Genomic DNA, 19,943 nt, shown 5'->3' with positions numbered 1-19,943 from the left:
TGTAACCCTAAGTCGTGGTCTCTTCAGAACAGTGGCCACAGAGCAGTGTGTGTGGTAGGGGACTGCCACAGAGCAGTGTGTGTGGTAGGGGACAGCTGTTGTTCCTGGTGCCATGGCTGATGATGCCACCTGTGTGGTCACTGCTGCTGCCCCAGTGTCGTTACCGTCTTCAGTGCCGTCACTGGCTTCCTGGCCACGGGTACCTTGACTAACAGTGCCCCTGGCACTATGACCATCACTGGCAAATCGCACTTGGAGTAAGAGCCGACGCAGACTGCCTGTTAGTTCTCTCTTCTCTGTCATGCCCAGTCCTGGCCGGAGCCACATCTGCTCCAGCTATTTCTACCATGACCACCAGTACCTAGTGGGAATAAGACAGGAACATGAGGTGACCTTAGGTCTATGTTCTCACTCCTCTCGTTTTTACTGGTGGCAATGATGGCCTCATCCAGAAAGCTGTCCTTTCTCTCTGGGATATGGACAGGGTGACTAGGGTAAGGCTGAAGTGGAGCAAGCTTGTGCTTCCCTACACCCACAACTGGAATCTACACAGGTCCTGGGTCCAAGGCACAGTACTGGGACCCATAGGTACTGGAACATGTTCCCTCCCCTCTCTGTCTTACCCTGCCCTAGAAGGGAAACTGAGGCAGCTCTGCTTAGTTGTGGGCAGCACTGCCCTTATATGAGCAGCATTTATGAGACCCCCCCCACCTCCCTCGTGAGACCCAGCATGCTGTCAAGACTTACCCAGACCCAGGATGGGAGCCAGGAAGCAACCCCCACCCACTCCCTGCCAGCCCTATGACATATCTCTGTTCTTTGAGAGGCACCCCTTCCCCATAGCCACGATGGCTCCTTATTTATTTATTTATTTATTACCCCTCTATCTCTGTGCGTAACTTTTGATTTCCTCGCTGCGTTTTTTCCATTATGGAGGCGGTGGACGCAGCCGATAAGATCGGTCCCCAGAGATGGGACAAAGGGGCCGCCGTCGGCTCGAGGGCTGGTCATATCCTGCACGCAAGGGCCCAGCGCGGCCTGAGATGAGGCAAGATGCTATCATACCTTATTGTGTCTCATGGGGGCCCTGCCCACCCGGCCCTGCCCCCAGCTGGGCTCTCCAGGTCCCCTGGAATCACCATAGGCTTTGGATTTGTCCTTCAATCCACTGAGCCTCCTCCCCCCCCATATGACTTGTGTGGGGTGTGTTGGAGCCCTCTAACCAAGGCCTGCCACAACCCTTTGCTGCCCAAGCAGAGACTTGATGGAGCCCTGCAAATTTATCCAGAAAGACCATGAGTGTGAACTGAAGAACAGCAAGGATGGCCATTGTAGTGAAGCCAGAGGACATTTTGACCCTTAAAAAAGTCTCTACAAGAGCCGGGCAGTGGTGGCGCATGCCTTTAATCCCAACACTTGGGAGGCAGAGGCAGGTGGATCTCTGAATTTGAGAGATCACTACAGAGTGAATTCCAGGACAGCCAGGACTACATAGATAAACCCTGTCTTGAGGGGGGAAAAAATTATACAAGAGAGTGGGAATCATTTTGAGAGATGCAGACTCCATAGGAATACTGTAGGAAGTTCCTGAACCTGACAGGCTTGACCACAGCTCCACTGGTACATGGAGCCATCAAGCTGAGTACTGTCTCCCAACCCTGCCTTTGCCTAGTTCTGCCCAAACTCCCCCTGCCCCGGGCCTACCCCCAAAGACTCTGCATTCTAGATCACATGCAGAAAGTGGACAGGCGGGACAGGTGCCCCAGGACTACAAGCTCCAAGGCCCAGCCATGCTGGGTGCCTGATTCCAGGGTCAGCAGGGAGCTGCAGTAGGAGACATGTGGATCTAGGGCAGGTCCCTTTCCTGAACCCACACCAGCCCCTGCTCACACCATGCCATCCTCTTCCCTTTTCCAGTTAGGGAGCTTGAAGAAGGTCAGAGCCAGGTCAGAGGCTTGGGTTTGAACTTCCAGGGTCCCAATGTGACCCCTGGCCTCTAAATTCAAGATGAAGTCGACAGAGGCTTCGAAGGCCAAGGCTACTGCAGATGACTCTTCTGAGAGGAAATGCTAACAAGGCCCTAAGCCTCCTTGTCTCTCAACTTGTGTGGTGCCTGACTCACCCTGAGGTGCAGGCCTAACATCCAGAGAGATTGGGAACCCTGCAGCCAAGACCTCAGACACCCCACTTGCATATACCTCCTTCGTAGGGGCCTCTGGTCTGTGTGCAGAGGGTCAGCAGGTGCTCGGGCCCTGGAGGACCAATGCGCTCCAGGTGGTAGCCACATCCTGATGTGCTGGCCTCCCCAGCACCTGCCTCACTCTCAGCTATTGGCCCCAAGATGTGAATGCCTGTAGGCAAGGCGGACAGCTGTCACTCCAGGTAGGAGAGGATTCACCTTTTCACCCTTGGCAACAGCAGCCACATTCTAGACCTTCACATGCCCTCATACTCACCCTTCTGACCACTTAGACCAGAAACTGTGGCACCAGAAGGCAAAGGGATGAAGGCAAGGTCGGTGAGTGCACTGAGCTGGAGCCAGGTGAAGCCAGGCTCTGGGCAAGGACCAGAGTGTCCATGCCATCACAAGTAGACAGGAAGATGGGGGGGGGGGCTCTAAGCTGATGGGGCTTCCTCTGCCCCCATCCTGGGGGGCGGTGACGGTGAAACACCTAGCATGGAGATCTTAGAGAAGCCTAGTCAAGACATACACACACACACACACACACACACACACACACACACCCCACACACACACATGCACACACACACATACACACACACACACACACACGCACACACACACACATACACACACGCACATGCACACACACACATACACACACACATGCACACATACACACACACGCACATGCACACACACACATACACACACACAACACACACATACACACACACGCGCGCGCGCGCGCGCACACACACACACACACACACACACACACACACACACAAAGGCAACCTGGAAGCCACGACTCTCAGCCTCCTCAGGCAAGTGGGGTAGGTAGGAAAGAGCTCCTCGCCTGGGTGTGGCACCCAAGCCACTAAGGGATCTGTGTGTCTGTTGAGGGAGCAATGGGGGCTCAGGCTATGCTGCTCTGGCTGCTTTGGCTATGCCCTGAAGAGAAAGAACTAGTGTCCCTCTCCAAGGAGTCCTGTCTCCAGGTTCAGTAGGGGTGATCAGAGCTAGAATCCTGGCTCTGAGCCATACAAGGGCCTAGGAGGAGCAAGTTACAGCCACCTAGGCACTGTTCAGGAGGAAGGCATCCCTTGCTCCATTACAGCCTATATATGTACCTTCTGTGAGAGCCAGCTCTTCACCAGAACAAGCTCAGTTATCCCAGGTGGTGAGAGGCCCCCAAGATCCCAGGAAGGAAAAGCCCCACCCTGCATAACCTGCTCTTCCCAGGTGGACCCAGATCTGTCATTAGCAAGGGCCAGGGTTCAGCCGATAAAGGCTGGCTGTTGTTCCATGTCAAAAAATCAATACTCAACACGCACAGTCCCAGAGACCAGGGAGAAGCCGTAGGCTAGCTGGAAGGGGCAGGGCTTCCGCACTCTGGACCAGCCCTCCAACCCAACACCAGTGATTGGAGTTCCCAGTGACCCAGACCCTAGGCCAAACTGACCACACACACACACCCCACCCTGCACCTTCTTTGTAGACAGGAAGCTTGAGGCTGGCCTTTTCCTCCCCAGGGCCACCAGAGTGGTGGCTGGACCTGAGGAGGAGGCAGGCAAAGCAGCTCACAGAAATAGGGAACAGAAGCAGTGGTGTTCTTCCACCCCCTGGGACTAGCTGCCCCTTCTCCCAGGCACGATATCCTCCTGGGTCCAGGACACATGATGCCTGGAATATCCCTGAGGGCTGGCAATCTAGGGAGCTAGACACCTGTTTCCTCTGAGGTTTGCGCCACTGGGAACAGTGAGGTGAGAGGGAGGGGACATGGGCACAAAGAGGAGAGGAACACATGAGGGTTCTCAGGATCCTGGTGCAGCACCCATGGACCAGTTTACCCATACCTGTTGGTTGTGGACACTGCTTGCACCTGTATGTCCCAACACCATCCTTTGCTGCCTTCACAAGAGTGGACGTATGTGCTTCAGAGAAGAACTCAGAACTGCTTTTTTTTTTTTTTTTTTTTTGGTAGTTGTTTTTTGGTTTTTTTTTCCGAGACAGGGTTTCTCTGTGTAACCATCCTGGCTGTCCTGGAACTCACTTTGTAGACCAGGCTGGCCTCAAACTCACTGATATCCACTTGCCTCTTCCTCCCAAGTTCTGGGATTAAAAGCATGCACCACCACCCCCGGTACAGAACTGCTTCTTGGTATGAGCGGATCACATCCTTACAGGACTTGAACCCAGCTTTCTGGTGGCCCCCAGTCATTCCAGCCCAGCCAGAAATACCAAAGCGAGTCAGAAATCAGTCTTTATGAAGCCAACTGACTGATTCCCATTCCCCTGGTGGCTGGCAGCTCCAGGCACTCGGCGAGGTCAGACCTTACCTGAGGGGCAGGGCAGAGACCCTCCCATGTGCCATGGAGATCCTCCCAGCCTACTGTGCCTCTGCTTCCTAGTGCTCAAGCTTGTGTCCACGCTGTCTGTTACTCCACAGCTTACCTGGTTAGTGCCATCATCGCCCTCGGTAGAATACCTGGCAGAAAATTCTTCCATCTTGGTTGTGCCAGTGACCACAGACTTGAGATTCCCTGGCCAGTTCCCAGAGAGTGAGCACTGGGGCCCTGCTGGGCTTTCAGGATCATTGTCTGCCCCTATTACTGCTCATACTCCTGTCTGGAAGTGGGAAATCTGGTGGCTAAGTCCGGCATACCCAGGGGCCTGGTCCAGGGGATTTGCTATGAGTGAGCCAGCACCACTTGAGTTGGAGTCATGAGTCTGGGGTCAGAGGGAACTGGCTGAACTCACCTTACTGGCTATATAACCTCTGGAAAGTCCCTTGACCTCTTTGAGCTTGCTTTCAATGCCCCCCATGTCTTCCCTAAAAAGTGTTTAGCAGACAATCGGAGGCCTCAGCAACTAAGCAAGGGCAGGCATAACACACAGGTCCCTTTTTACAGCCAGATTTGTCCTTCAGTGTGGCTTGGTCCAGAGAACCTGTCCCAGATGCTCTCTCATCCCTCCTTCATCTGCTGTGTGACTCTGGGGTGGGTCACTTGCCCTTTCTGGGCCTTGGTTTTAGGTGGAGCAGATGTTCTCTGGGCCATATAGTTTGTCTTCCCTGTTCTATATTCACATCTGCGGAATCTTCTAGATCCCGCCAGACTGGGGCTTCCCTCCCTCCCCGCTGGTGCCTTTTTCTTCCTTTACTGTGACTTTTATCAAAAGCAAACAGGATGATCCTTGTGATAGGGGCCGCTCCCCAGCTGCCCTATGGGAGTCACAGGGCGGGTTGGAGGGAACGATGGGCTGATTAGATAAGTAGGTACTGGTGGTGAGCTGGTGGGCACCCACATACCAACCACAGACTCCACAGGGGCATGGTGGGGGCTTTGGGTGGTTGGTTTGGTGCTCCAGAGGCCCTGGCCATTGGCACAAGGGGTCTGGCCCCATTTGAGGTGAGGAAGTCTCTTGCTGACACTCCTATACACCACAACCTCCTGTTTTAGAATTGCATGCCAGCAGATGGGGTCATTACCCACACGGGAAAACAGGGGTGACTCGGGTCTTATCAAAAGGGTACTCTGAGGTCAGGGCTTAAGAGTGACCATACTTGGGCCAGGCAGTGGTGGCCTTTAACCTCAGCACTTGGGAGACAGAGGCAGGCGGATCTCTGTGAGTTTGAGGCCAACCAGGACTGTTACACAGAGAAACCCTACAAAAAGAATGGCCATGCTTGGGGAGCCAGAGAGGTGGTTCAGTGGTTGAGAGCACTTGTTGCTCTTTTAGGGATCCAAGTTTGGTTTTCAGCCCTCGTGTCAGGAGGCTCCAACTCCAGGGGATCTGACACCCTCTTCTGGCCTGTGTGAGCCTAGATACACACACGGCATACCTACACACAGACACACACACACACACACTATAAATAAAACATTAAAAAAGAAAGAAAAAAAAGAGGGAAAGAAGGAAAAAGGAGTGGCCACGCGTGGGCCTGTGACCTTGGGGAATTTGCAAAAGATCTCTGGGTCTCCATCATCTACATAAAGAGGAGGCCAACGCCAGGACTGGGCAGTGCTGTGCAGCTGTTGAGGGAAGACACTTAGATTTCAAGGCAGAGCTGGAACTCAGGGGCCTCAAGTCAGGTCTGAGGAGCTCCCAGGCCAAGGGCACCCCTGTGAGGCCAGTTTCAGCACTGTAGTAAACACGGCCCTTTGGCCTTACAGACAGACGCTCTTAAGGATGGCCTATGAGCATATGAGCACCCCTTCTACAACATAGTAAGCTGAGGGTCCAGCAGGACAGAAACAGCTGCCACTAGGGTAGTGTCAGGACTTGGCCTATGGTTTGAACACAGTTCTGCCACCTAGGGCACCCCAACAATAGCCAGATCAACCCCTACCCCCAGCCAGGCTCCAGCTGAGGAGGTGGATCCTGGGCTTCTGTTCCTGGGGGGTGAGTGCCCTGAGGGCCGTGCATGACTAACATTGCAAACAGATAAATATGCATTAGGTTCCTTGAAGATGCTTCTGGGGAATGCAATTAAGTCCTAGCACGTGTTCTAGAAGCAATGTGTACAGTTGTTTACCTGAATAAATTAGCCCTTGACCCAGTGCTGGACCTGCAGTGACTGCCTGGTTCCTGTCAAGAGCCCACCAGAGAGCATTAGGGAAACTGAGACCAGAGCCAGAATATTTCACCCCTGGAAGAAGCCAGCTGCTCCCTCCTACGTCATCCTTCAAAAGGGTACTGGGGTTGTGTGGCAAGACTCTGGGTCAAACTCAGCCTGTCTGCTACACAGTCCCGCTGGCTGTTGACCCTCTTTGAGCCTCGGTCTCCCAGGAATGCCAGGAGGAATCTCGTAAGTTGTGTCTGGTGTTGGGCTGAGGGACAGAGGATGGGACCAGGGTTCATGTTAGGACTGCAGGTTTTAAGGGACAAAGGGCACATTCTTCGTTCTCCACTGAGGGAACAGGTGGCCAAGGTCTAAACCAGGCTGGAACCCACCATAACAGCCCACCATAGGAGCTGCCTGTGACCATGAGGGCATCTGGACAGCACCTTGTTCCTAGAATTCCCAGGATAGAAGCTGTGGCCCCAATCCCTGTCCCCGGATACCCCTCAGCTCTGCCAGTGAGCATGTGCCACAAACCCAGAGGCTAGATCATGGCCACATGGCCACATCCAGCCCAGGTTTCCTGTCACCACTGTTGAGGTCCAGGTTTCCTAGAAAACTGTCTTCCCAGCCCCTCACCGGCCAGGTAGCCCCGAGCTTGCTTTCATGTACTCTCATTCTCAGGGTCCTTGGAAATGAGCAGTTTCTCCAAGCCCCACTTTTCTGGTGCCGTTTTACCTGCTAGGAGAGCATCTCTGCTGGGTGCTAGCTCATTTTTTGGCCACAAGGGATTGGGGCAGGAACTAGGTTATCTAAGTAACTGAATGTTGACTATCACCAGAGCTGCTGTGCACCATTGCACAGGTTGCCTTGTACACAGTGCTGAGGAAAGCTGAGGCTGAAATCAGCTGCCTTCCCCTTACCCATCTGCCTCAAAAGGCAGACTGGCTGACCTGGACCCTGGACCAGAGAGGTGTGTTACCATAGTGATTGTTGTACATCTCACTTCTCCAAGGCCTCCCCCAGTCCCTGAGTGCAGAATGATGGTGCTGTCCCCCTGAGAGAGGGACCACAGCCCTTATCAGCAACCAGCCCTCTCTGGCAGTGCATGATACCCAGAGGATGGGGTGGCTGCCGTGGGAAATGCCAGCCATGTTCTTATCTGGAAGGCTGAGCTGTGGCCGTGAACTCTGATTAGGGTGCGGGGCCGTTTGCTGGTGGGTGAGTGAGGGGGTGGCACCGACTGCCTCCTTCCCCATGGGGGATGGAGGCAGGCTGGAGCCCAGAGCCGGGCTCCCACAGGTAGCAGCATGGATGAGTGTGGCTGTAGGACTGCCCATGCCACGCCCTCAGGGTGACCTACATCAACTGCCTCCTTACCTTGTGCCTCAATTTGTGAGGACATAGCCTCAGGTGAAGGTGTCTCTGCAACAGGGAGATCATGACAGGGGCCAGGCCCCATCTTCTGAGGGATGTTCTAAACACAGAATGGAAGTCATGTGAGGGTAGATGACTTAGCTGTCTGTCTCAAGATCCAGGTACACCCTTCTCAGGATAATAGAGCTTTCTCTGTCCCTTCCTGACACCTTGGTGGGATGCTGGGTAGCCAAGCTTAAAGCACAGACTCTCAGAAGAACTCTCTAATTCCATTTCTGTCCTGAGGGCCATTATGTGGGGACCAAAGACATAAGCACCCAAACCAGGGGAAGCTGACGGGTCACAACAACCGATAGACAGCCCTGTAGTCAGTCCAGGTTTGGATACTGACACCTGCTGCCAGCTATGGGCCTATCAGGGCCTCAGTTTCCTTGTCTACACAGGAAATAAGCTTCACAGGAGATAGTCTCTCCATCCCTCTCAGGACAGTGCTGCCAAGCCCTGCTCCTGTAGATGGTACTGACCATCCTGGTGTCAGCTTTGAACCATGCCCTGTGGGGCAAGGGAAGGTGAGGGAGGGGGAGCCAGTGGGACAGCCCTGCACCAGGACAGTGCCCTGGGTGAGCTGCAGAGGACTGGCTGCTTTTATGAAGGGTAGAGCCTGCCTTCTGGCCCCTTAGCCCCTCTCCCCACTCCCAGGCTGATAAAGGGGTGCAGGCCTCCTTGGCCTCCAGCCCTGGTCCACTGCCATCTTATCAGCCCCGGGGAAGACAAAGGCCCAGTTACAGCTCTCCACGGGGCCTCCTGGCGTATTTACACCTTATCTCCACCATTAGCTGGCCAGTTATCTGATGATCGAGCCCATTAAGGCCACAGCCTGCCTGATGGGGCTCCAGGAAGTGGGGCCGCCACAGCACTCTGGCCAGGGGACCAGGCCAGGCCATGTGAGGCCTCCACAGGCTGGCAGCCTGAGTAGCAGGTGGACAGGGCAGAGCGTGTGTGGCCTGAGGAATGACCATGCTCCCACCTCCTTTAAAGACACAGAGGCTCAGCCGGGCGGTGGTGGCACACGCCTTTAATCCCAGCACTGGGGAGGCAGAGGCAGGCGGATCTCTGTGAGTTCAAGGCCACCCTGGGCTACAGGGTGAGTTCCAGGACAGGCTCCAGAGCTACACAGAGAAACCCTGTCTTGAAAAACCAAAACCAAAACCAAAAGAAAAAAGAAAGAAAGAAACAGAGGCTCAAGTAGGGCAGATGGCTGGCCACGTGTCCATGTGTCCCACAGCTAACACCAATAAGTACAGCTGAGTCTCCTGTCCCAACCTGCAGGCCACAATCCATGAGAAGTTCTAGAAGCCTCATGTGGCATACCCTCTGGCCCTGTATTCTGCATCTGCCTTTCTTAAAAGACAACTGTCTCTTATTTAGAACCACCTGCTAATCCAGGGTGATCTTATCCCATGATCTTTAGTCATACATGCAGACCTTTTTTCACATGCAAGGGACATTCACAGTTATAGGTGATGTCTTGTGGAGGGCTACCATTTGGCCTAGCACACAAGGTTCTGCATGTGTGTGGCCACACAGTTTCTGCAGACAGTGACCAAGGCCATGGTGTGGCCTATCCACCTCTCTGTGGTGTTTCTGTAATCCAACGTGTCCTCAAAAAGGGCAAAGGAGTGGGGGCTATGGGTCAGAAGTGGGCTGGGGGCTCACCAAGCAGCCACCTCACCCCACCATGTTTTTCTTCAGAGGAGCTGGAGCTGGTACTACAGGATGGGCAGAGGTGTGTACGGGCCCGACTGAGCCTCACTGAGGGCCTGTCCTGGGGCCCATTCCGTGGGAGCATCCAGACCAGAGCCTTATCCCCTGAGCGGGAAGAACCGGTAAGGAGCTGAACCCTGGCTGACCAACCAAACCTCTTGCCTTTACCCATGGGGAACTTTGGTGGAATCCAAAGAGCCAAGGGTGAAAGGGGGAGGACTTCCTGGGAGGCCTCTGAAGGGGGAGGGACTTCCTGGGAGGCCCCTGAAGTGGGGGAGACTTCTCGGGAGGCCTCTGAAGGGAGTGATACTATGCTTTGGGTCCCAGGATGACTTCCTAGAGGACAGGAGCCCAGCAGGGGAAAGGAAGGGGGTCCAAAAGGAATAAGTGGCAAGGAACAGGGTGCCCATCAGGTTGGGAGGGAAAGGTGGCCGGGGTGGGCAGCAGCTTGAGTGAAGGGGAAGCTGCAGGAAGGTAAGAAGTTCCTTCCGACACAGGAACAGGTACTGGGGTGGGCGTGGCTTTCCGGCACTGGCTCAGCTTGCTCACCCTAGCAGCCCTGCCTGGGCAGAGATTTCCTAGGGCAGCCTCCTTCCCGCCACACAGCTACACTGCCGTTTGTCTTGGACTTGCTTCTGAGGCCGCGTCTGTTATGGCAAGTCGGCCTGGCTTCCTCCTGCTGGGATGTGTGGGTTCCTTTTGAAATCATTTCAGATGGAAAATGACACCAGGACACAGAGACCTGCGTACAAACACAGGGCAGCTGCACAGGCAGCTGATGAGCAGGAATTGGAGGGCCTTGTGCAATGTCCAGAGGCAGCATGATGGCAAAGGCCTGGGAGGCCTAACAGCTCCTAGGCTAGCCCAGTCAAGCCTAGGATGAGGTGTCTTTATGCTAGAGCACTATGGTGTAGGCCCTCTGTCTCCTGATGTGGCATTTGGGTGTGGCTTGATCCAAGATATTCACTGGCTGGCCAGTGCCACATGCTACTGGTTCCTTGGGCTGAGGACTGCCTTCTTAGTGCCCTTTGCAGTGAGGCTGAGACAGTGGGCTGCACTTCCCCAGCATCTGGAAGCCAGGATGCTGCACACACATGCATACACAGTCTCATCCTCAGAAACATCACAGAAGCACAAACTGCTGAGACAGTGTCCATAGGCAGGTGGGGAGCAGCAAACAGGTCCCTAGCACAGACCACCACTCACAGCCCCTTCTGCACAAGCCATATGTGGTGACTCAGAATCTCTGTGTTGGGACAGCCTTTCTCATGTTGGAAAAGGCTCACCGAGTTCAAATAAGCCATCTACAGAGGCTTGTGGCCTGGCCACATAGCCTTTCAGCTAGCAGGATAGGTACACTTGTCCCAGGCTGTCCAGGGAGAGCAGGAGCTGGCCCTGGACTGAGCAGGTCCACCTGGAGTCTTCTGTTTACTATGTCCCAGGCAGATCCCTTCCTGCTCAGAGCCACTGTTTTCTCAGCCCTTGGGACTGCAGGCAGGACACTCAGAACCTAGAGGCTTCCTTTAGGCCTAGGCCTGCAGAGAAGATAAGGTCAGGCTATGCTCTGAAGTAGGAGTCAATCCCCTTGCCTGCTGGTGGCTGCATGGAGTACGTAAGATAGGCCTAGAGTGGTACTTGACCCTGTACACATTCAGTACAGCCCGAGGAAGGAGACTGGCCCAAGGTCCAGGGGGGGATGTCACAATGCACAGGACAGCTGATTAAGGTCCTGTAGGAAGGAAGCCAGGGCATTCAAAGTGGCTCTGCAGGGCGAGCATGTCCTTGTGTGCAGTAGACAGCAAGTGACTTGGAGACCACTGACACTGGTTAGTCAGAAAGAGGAGTCAGTGTGCAAGCAGGAACCTGGTAGCCCCTGTCTCCACACTCTAGTCAGGAAAACCCTCATCTGGCAACAGGAGCAAAGGCAGATCTGCCCAGGAACCGGCCCCCAAGTCCTGGTGTGCCCTGATTCAGTCTCCTCTGTATTCCTTCGGGTGGTCAACCTAAGCTAGGACAAATAAGTATGTCCCAGGCACACTCTACATGGCAGCCTCCCCAAACCCTAGGAGGTAGGCTGCTGTCCCCAACTTTTATAATTTATTCTCCCCCTCCTTTCTGTCCATCCATCTGTCCATCCACACATGCCAACACATATATGTGGAGGTCAGAGGACAGCTTAACAGGAGTTGATTTGTTCTTTCTACCTTTGGGGTCTTGGGGAATGAACTCATATTGCCAGACTTAGAGGCAAGCCTCTTTACCCACTGACCCATCTCCTTAGCCCCAAATGTCCCCATTTTATAGATGACAAAGCTAAGCACTGAGGCTCTTACCTAAATCACCAGGATCCAGAGAGCTGAGGGAGAGCTAGAACCCAGCCCAGCTGTGCTCAAGTTCTTGGGCCATCTCAAGCCACCCTTCCTCACAAGAGCCTCTGTCTCTGCCACCCTCTGTTCCCAGTTTGTCTCCTGGCATAGCTCAGCCTGGGAAGGTGGCAGGAAGGTAGACTCCCCACCCAGGTGTGAGATGCTGGCCAATGGACTGCAGTCACAATGCCTCTGAGGCTCCTAGTAGAGGGAGGAAGCACCTCCCTCACTCCCCTCTTTCTCACAGAATTAAATCCTTTGATTAACCCTTATCTCCCCACAAGGCACTATCTCCGCCTTGGCGCCAAGCGTCCAGACACATGGTACAGATGATTGATTTCTGAAAGATATGGGCGCCTTTGCGATACTTCGTTTATTGTCTAAATATTTTTGCTAACATTCAGCGGGCTCTTATCAAGTTCGGCTGATGGGTCCCAGTTCTCCCCGCAGCCTAAGGAAGAAGTCGCCTCCTGCCCCATGGCCCTATCAGCCACCAGGCAGTTCCTCCTCTCCCCTAAGAGAAGGAGGAGGGAGCACAGGCAGATATGGGGCCCCTTTGCCGGGCTTCTCTTAGGCTGGGCACTGCTCATCATGGGGACATGTTGAAAGAGAAATTTCCCCCAACACTCACCCACACCAGATATCCAAGGTTAGTATCCAGGAAGGAAACTGAGTCACACAGCCCTGAGTGGAGAGTTGGTAGTCTTGAATCTATGGCTTGCTATGGTTTCCATTGCCTGTAAAAAAAAAAAAAAAAAACAGTTGAAAAGGCTTCTTGGGGTCCCAGCTCCAAGATGCACCCTGCCCCCACCCCAAAAAATGCTCAGAATGGATTAATGAAGAGAGAGGAGATGAGGATACTAAGTGGATGGGTGGACTGATGAATGATAGGTGGATGGATGGATGGATGGATGGATGGATGGATGGATGGATGAGTGGGTGAGCACATAAAGTTGGGTAAGTGAATGGGTGGGTGAGTGGATGGGTAACTGAGAGTAGATAGGTGGATGGATGGTGAACAGATAAAGATGGATGCATGAGTAGATGGGTGGTAAGTGGGTGGATGGATGAGTGGATATGGATGCATAAATGGTTATTTAAATGGATAGATAGGTGAGTAGATGGATTATAGATGGGTGGGTGAATGAGTAGTGGGTGGGTCAATGGATAAGTGGATATGTAGACATGTATTCATAAATGGGTACACGTATGGGTAGAAAGATGAATAGATAGAGGGTAAGGGGGTGAATGGATGGATAGACAAGTGAGTAGATGGTTGTTAAGTGGGCATATAGGTAGGTAGGTGAATGGATGGGTGGAAGAATGAATGAACAGATAGGAAATGGGTACATAGGTGGATGGATAGATGAATGGTAAGTGCATAGCCATTCACCCCCGCCTGGCCATGCTGGTTCTGCCTGTTCATTGTTCCCTCAGCTTACTTACTTTGGCCAGGAGCCCACCATAACATCAGTGAAGGCAGGGGAGGGCCTGAGTGCTAAGCAGGAAGAGATGCTAGAGACACTGAAGTGGGACCATCTGGGCCCAGCCTCCACATGGCTTTGGGCAAGTGTTCACTGGAGTGTGAAATGTCCTTTAGGCCAACCCCTAATGGCCTGGGGCTCTCTCACCTGAGGATTGAGCTAGGAAACCTAGGCCAGCATGGCAAAGCCCAGACTCACCTCAGGCCCCACCCTAGCTAGGGATTTTAGGAAGTGCTGGGGCAAGCTTGGTTTTCAGCCACATCTCTGTGTAACTGGAAGGGAAGGGGTTTCCAGGAAAGGCCTCCCTTCCACACAGCCTAGCTGTGCCCACCACTGCCTTACCCAGAGATGTCCTATGTTTGAGTCCTGCTTTGCTAACCTACTAAGGCATTCCAACCCCCGACTTAGCATCTAGTGCTTAGAAGAGACAGTAGGCCAGCCTCAGGAACCTCCACTGGAAATGGATGTTTGCCAGACTCTGGCAGCAGACAGATCCTCCCGCGGATGCCCCCTGAGTGCTACAACCTGGTGTCTCAGTTACACTCTGTCATGGTTGAAGACAGAGGTCACTATCCTCATGGGTAGAGCCAGTCCTGTGGGTCTCAGAGGCAGAGTCTGCCTGAGGTGTCTGGTGGCCCCAGGACCCTTGGCCACCACTCTGTCTGCTACTGACTCCATGTGGCTCCTGTCTCCCCTTGCCTCTTCTCTTTTTAGGTCACTTGTTATTGGGCCTAGGACTACCCCGCTCCAGATACTTTCATATTTTCATTCGGAGATTCTGAACTCAGACTTGTAAAGCCCCTTTCTCTACGTGAGATCAATCACTCTCACGATTCTGCTGACATCTGTGAAGCCTCCATTCTGCCCACTCCACAGAGACTGGGATAGTCGGGAGTATCATTTGGCTGGGTCACCAGGCGAAGTGGGGGTGGACTTCTAGTCTAGGCTTGCTGCTGGCCTTGTGGGGGCCTAGGCACCTGTCTTCTCCATGCTCTGGTTTCCCTGTCTGCTGTGGTAGCAGCTTAGGAAACCCCCAGGCACCAAGCTTTGCTCAGGCTCTCCCACCTGAGATAAAAGGCTGGGGACCAGGAGGTGAGCAGCAGGGTATTCCATACAGAGGGAAAGCTGGCAAGGATGGCATGAATCGTACCCCTGTGACCTTCCCTGCAGGTGATGTCTGCTCTCCTGGGTCTGCATTCTTCTGTCTGTGATGGCCCAGTTAACAGCAAGCCCAGGCCTGACACTTGCTAGTCCCTTGTTTCCTACTGTCCTTGGCCCTTAACAGGCCCTGGTCCTTCCTCCTTTCTATTTATTTTGTCCCTAGCACCTGGCACACAGCTGGCCTTCAGAAACTATCTGAGGGGTGAATGAATGAATTTGTGAATGTGTGACTGAAAGGCCACTGGGATGGGGCAGAGCTTCTCAGACCTTGGTTCTAATCCTGTGTGCATAGCCATCTCGGTGGGCCTTAGCCTTGTACCTGTGAAGTGGGCAATGGGCATCTGGGGAAAAGAAAGGAAGCCTAGGCTGCCATCACTGTGCAAGATGAGTGGATCAGTAAATTCTTAGCTCAGGTGGATGGATTAGGAGAGGGGTTATAATTGGAGTCACCCTATGGCCACAGGCCTCAGCCCTGGTTTTCCAGCCCATGGAGACCTGGAGTCCAGGCCGCAGTGTAGGATGCCATTTCTGGGCCAGGCTGCCCAGCTGAGAGGACCTACCTTCCCTATAAATGGCTTTAGAAGTTGGACAGCAAGGTTTGGGAAAAGTCTCAGATAAAGTTGTCGTAGCGGATAGTGCACAGATATGGTTTCTGATGGTTATCGGCCCATGGAGTCGAGACATTAACCTCTTTGTTGGGGGAACGGGAGAAGGCTTAGATCCACAGGAGAATTTAAAGTGGCTGACGACATCTTGGGCTGGGGGCCGGGGTGAGTTAGAGCCAGGAGGAAGAAACAAACAGTGACTGGAGGGGCAAGAGGGACGGATGCCAGGGTCCTTCTCTGAGCCTGGACACACCTGTACAGATGGAGTGAGGCCGGGGTGAGGTCTGAGAACTGGGAGGGAGATGGCTGCACCGTGCCTCTGATGGCCTTGGCAAAAGGGCCAGGCCGTGAGAATGAACACAAGCCCCATGCTGAAGATATAGCTTGACTGGTACAGCACTTGCCTAATATGCACAAAGCCATGGGTTCAATCCCCAGTATTATATAAACCAGGCATGGTGGTACACACCTGTCATCCCAGGAATCAAGAGGCAGAAGCAAGAGGTCGATAGTTCACAGACATCTTTGACAATGTAGCAAGTTCAAGGCCAGCCTGGATTACAGGAGAACCTGTCTCATAGCTCTCCCCTCTGAAAAATAAAATAGACCCCATTCAGGCCTGTTCCTTGCTACCCATGGGTGGGGCAGGACCCAGTGGGGCTTTGGCTGATGCCTTCAACACTAGAGAGGAGTTCTATCTCAGAACTGTTCAGAAACAAGGAAGAGAGTAAAGGAAAGAAAGGAAGCAAGCCACACACAGGGACCTTAACCTGTCCTACTACCCCAGCCACTGCCAGAGGGGATCAAAGCGTGGCTCCAGCTGGCATGGAGGTTCTGGGCCAAACAGGGAGCTATCCGGGGATGTCAGGTGGAATTGAGCTGTGCTCCATCCTCCAGGGCCTAAGAGATCCGGACAGTAAGAAGAGGGAATGTAATCCCTGCCCCAGACCTCAGCCTATCCTGACACTGGATGACAGGCCCCCTGGAGGCAGAGAAGGACCATGGATGGAGGCCCAGGACATCTGCTCTGGGGCAGCCAGGATCTCGTGACCTGTTTCCCTGGAGGGCTGATGTGATTATGAACAGCCTCCCTCGCTCCCTCCTAGCTCTGCTCCCCAAAGTTGAACCCCATGCCCAATGCTGCGGGGCAGGGGGGTGGGTGGGAGGGATGCAGTCTGGTGCTCCCTACACCGGGACCTCCACAGAAAGAGCGGCTTGTGCAGCGTCAGCAAAGTGGCGCGCGCGTGTTTTTATCATGCCGTGAACATGCTGCTCCAGAGAGCGATAAGCATTCAACCGACTGTCAGTCTCAGTTTGAGGGGTTAGAAATATTGGGACGAATAATTAGATTTCATATCGTTACCACAGCACCCATCAGAGGATCAGGCAGATTAATTTTCTCACCCTCCTCCGCTCATTAATATTCATTAGAGACGTGGAAGGCTGAGGCAGGGAGGGCCAGACCCAGCCACCTCACTGACAGCCCTCTGCTCGGGCCTGGAATAGCTAGGCTATGGGAGTCACAGGTCCCCGATGTGGGTGCCACACCCCATGTGCTGTATTATCCCTCTGGTTTGCTCCAGGCTACTCAACTGTGACCTTGAAGGCATATCTGTCCCCTTCATCCCTGGGAGTCAGCAAGGTACCCATTAAGAATGAGCCACCCCCCCTGACACCAGTAGATCTGGAACAGGCTCTGGGGTGGAATGCACCCCCTCAATGGACAGCTGGCAATTGCCAGCCTGATCCAGAACCCTTTAAGGCTCGTACCTAGGCCCAGAGATAACTTCCTGTTCACGTCATCCTTCAAGCAAAGCGTAAGGCAGCTGTGGCCAGTGTGTGCAGCTCCATGGGCTTCTGCATACCTACACTCATCGATGTCCAGGGAGAAAGGGCCGTAGAGAGGAGAATGACATGTCTGGGACCCCTGAGAGCTGGTGGCAGGACAAGGAGTCTTCCCAGCAACTGTGTCATGTGGTCTCACTCTGCCGGGATATAGGAAACTGAGGCCAGGGGTGTAGGTGTTCCCTGCCGGGACTCTGGGGTTCCCCTTCAGAGCCAGCTTATCTCCACTCTCTGCTCCATGACAAGCCACGTGGCAGCAAGCAGGTGACGTGGAAGCCACCTGGCTAGGCTGTGCTGACCTCATAGTACCTGGTCACTGGGAGTTCCCAGCTGGTAGGCCTTATCTTGCTGGTTCTGTATATGCCATGTGAATGGGGTCTCTGAAGAATTGGTCCATGGGGGCCATAGGGGAAAGGTCAAGCCTGAGTTAGACCCTGACGTTTGGCCCTAGAGTCTATATGGGCACCACATACAAGGAAACCCAAGAAAGCCAAGCACAGCCCTGGCAGGGTGGTGCCCCACACAATCAGCAGCCAGTTGTTTATCTTTCCTACCCAATGAGCCAATTGCCATGAACCCCACAGGGGTTCTTAAGACCCACAGCATGAGCAGTGGCTCTGGGCCTTCAGTTAAAAGTTCTTGAGGTACAGGTTTCTGGTTAAAAGGCATTTTTATTTGAATAAAACAGTGAGTGGCTGACAGAATAGTGCATGGGCATGCTCTGTACTTGTACACATAGTGCCCAAGTGGCTGGGTCCAGGGACTGAGGTTTGGTCACCCTCCAAGGACAAACAGGACAGGGCTTCTGCTGCCCCTGCTTGCCTGCCACGGGCTATGTCTCATCCTCCACGTGAGACTAAATCCCAGCCCAGGCTTCCAGCCTGGACTGCACTGAGACATGGCCACGTATACTTCCTTTGCTGCTGGGCTGAGAGCCAGGGTGTAGGGGGCAGGAAACAAGCAGCTTCGGTGGCCCTGGGGGGCTGAGCCCAGAGCTCTTTCCTTTCAGGTCTAGACCAAGCTGCAGAGGAAGTGTGTGGCACAGCCCTAGGCTGGAACTTCGACCCCCAACCCCCAACCCTTTACCCAGCCTCAGTGTCCTTGCCTATACAATGGTGAAAAGGGCAGAGAGCCACAACTACCCCCTACCCTTTACCCGGCCTCAGCAACACAGCTGGTCTTGGGCTGGGGCGACCCACCATAGGGAGGTGACAGTGTTCCCAATGAATGGAGAGGGATAAAAGTTCCACCCTGCACTAGAGAGGAAAGCTATACTGTCGGAGGACCCAAGGGTCGGTTGGTGTCCCCCCCTCCCCCTCCCTCCCTCAATAGGAATTGGTATCATGTAGCTCTCTGCAGGCATTCACTGGTGCAGGGAGGCAACACAGGTCTGCAGGCTCTAGACTCACCCACCAGCTGTGTGCCCTTGGACACACTGCTTGACCTCTCTGGACCTTTGTTTCCAAGAGAGACTGATGCCTAACCCTGGGAAGAGCAGCGCCCTGCTGTGCCTCCAAATACCATAGTGTTTGGACTACGCGTGCCCCAGCCATAGAAGCAGCCAGGCCACTGACCTCCACTGCACAGCGAAGTCCCAATAGGCACTCCCATGTAGACTGATCCTCTCCTGTACCTGGTCTTCCCTAGGGCCCGGCTGTGACCCTGCTGGTGGATGAGGCCTGCTGGCTAAGGATGCTGCCCCAAGCCCTGACTGAAGCCGAAGCCAACTCAGAGATCTACAGGAAGGGTCTGTCTCACATGCCTGCCCCCTCCCCTCTAAGGTCTTTCAGAAGGCGGGCTCTGTCTGGCCCCACTCTTAAAGGGACACTAGCCTATCTGGGTAAGAGTGATAGTCAGACTGCTTGAGAGAGCACCCAGAACCCCATCTGAGAGGATGATGGGCAGTCTTGGGAGCTGCAGTCCCACAAATCACCTCTACTGACAGAAGAGCTAGATGGGGGCTGCACTGGGCCCCTCTGTAGCCACTGAGATCGCGGCTTCTCCACCCGAGCTGAGGTAGAGACTGAATGCAGAGGGATTCTGGGGGCCACTGAAGGGCAGCAACCTGAGGCCCAGCCTGGGTTCTGTTAGACCAACTGTGTTCAGACCAGACCCACCCCTTACTAGCTGTGGGACCTTGGGTAAGTCCCTGGCTTTCCAGGTTGTTACTCCATCTAGAAAACTGGAGAAGGCTGTGGTCAAATGATTTCATCCTACTTGACCCCCTCCCTGTCTCTCCAGCCTTCTAAAAGTGGGGGGAGGGTGCAAAGGGGGCTCTCCCCTCAGCTAAAATGTTCTGGAAGCTTTGTCCTTGAAGTCAACTCCTGAGTAAGCCCTCAGGGGAAGCAGAGCGCCCTCCTAAGGTCCAAAGGTATTAAGAGTTGGGTTCAAGTATGTGGGACCTGTGCCAACACCTCATCCCGTGTGTGTGTGTGTGTGTGTGTGTGTGTGTGTGTGTGTGTGTGCGCGCGTGCACGCACGCGCGCGCGTGTGCGCGCGCTGCTTCAGTTTCCCTATCTGCAGAGCAGAGGGGACCATGTTCCCCATCCTATCAAAGGGTAGTCTGAGGACCCAGAGAGAGCAGCCAGAAGG

The 19,943-nt window shown here is 54.0% G+C and overlaps 1 protein-coding gene across 1 annotated transcript in view; it reads left to right on the top strand.

Annotated features, from left to right (window-relative positions):
* The window catches only part of Zfpm1 (zinc finger protein, FOG family member 1), a 61,120-nt gene that overhangs the window by 36,035 nt on the left and 5,142 nt on the right, over positions 1-19,943 (top strand). Inside the window, exons 4-5 of the mRNA XM_059263885.1 lie at positions 9,879-10,012; positions 18,999-19,098. Coding sequence (XP_059119868.1) covers positions 9,879-10,012; positions 18,999-19,098 — 234 coding nt within the window. The remainder of the gene's footprint in view (positions 1-9,878; positions 10,013-18,998; positions 19,099-19,943) is intronic.

The sequence above is a fragment of the Peromyscus eremicus genome, chromosome 5, assembly GCF_949786415.1.
Source record: "Peromyscus eremicus chromosome 5, PerEre_H2_v1, whole genome shotgun sequence".
Classification (NCBI taxonomy): Eukaryota; Metazoa; Chordata; class Mammalia; order Rodentia; family Cricetidae; genus Peromyscus; species Peromyscus eremicus.
This window is presented reverse-complemented; position numbering and strand designations above follow the sequence as displayed.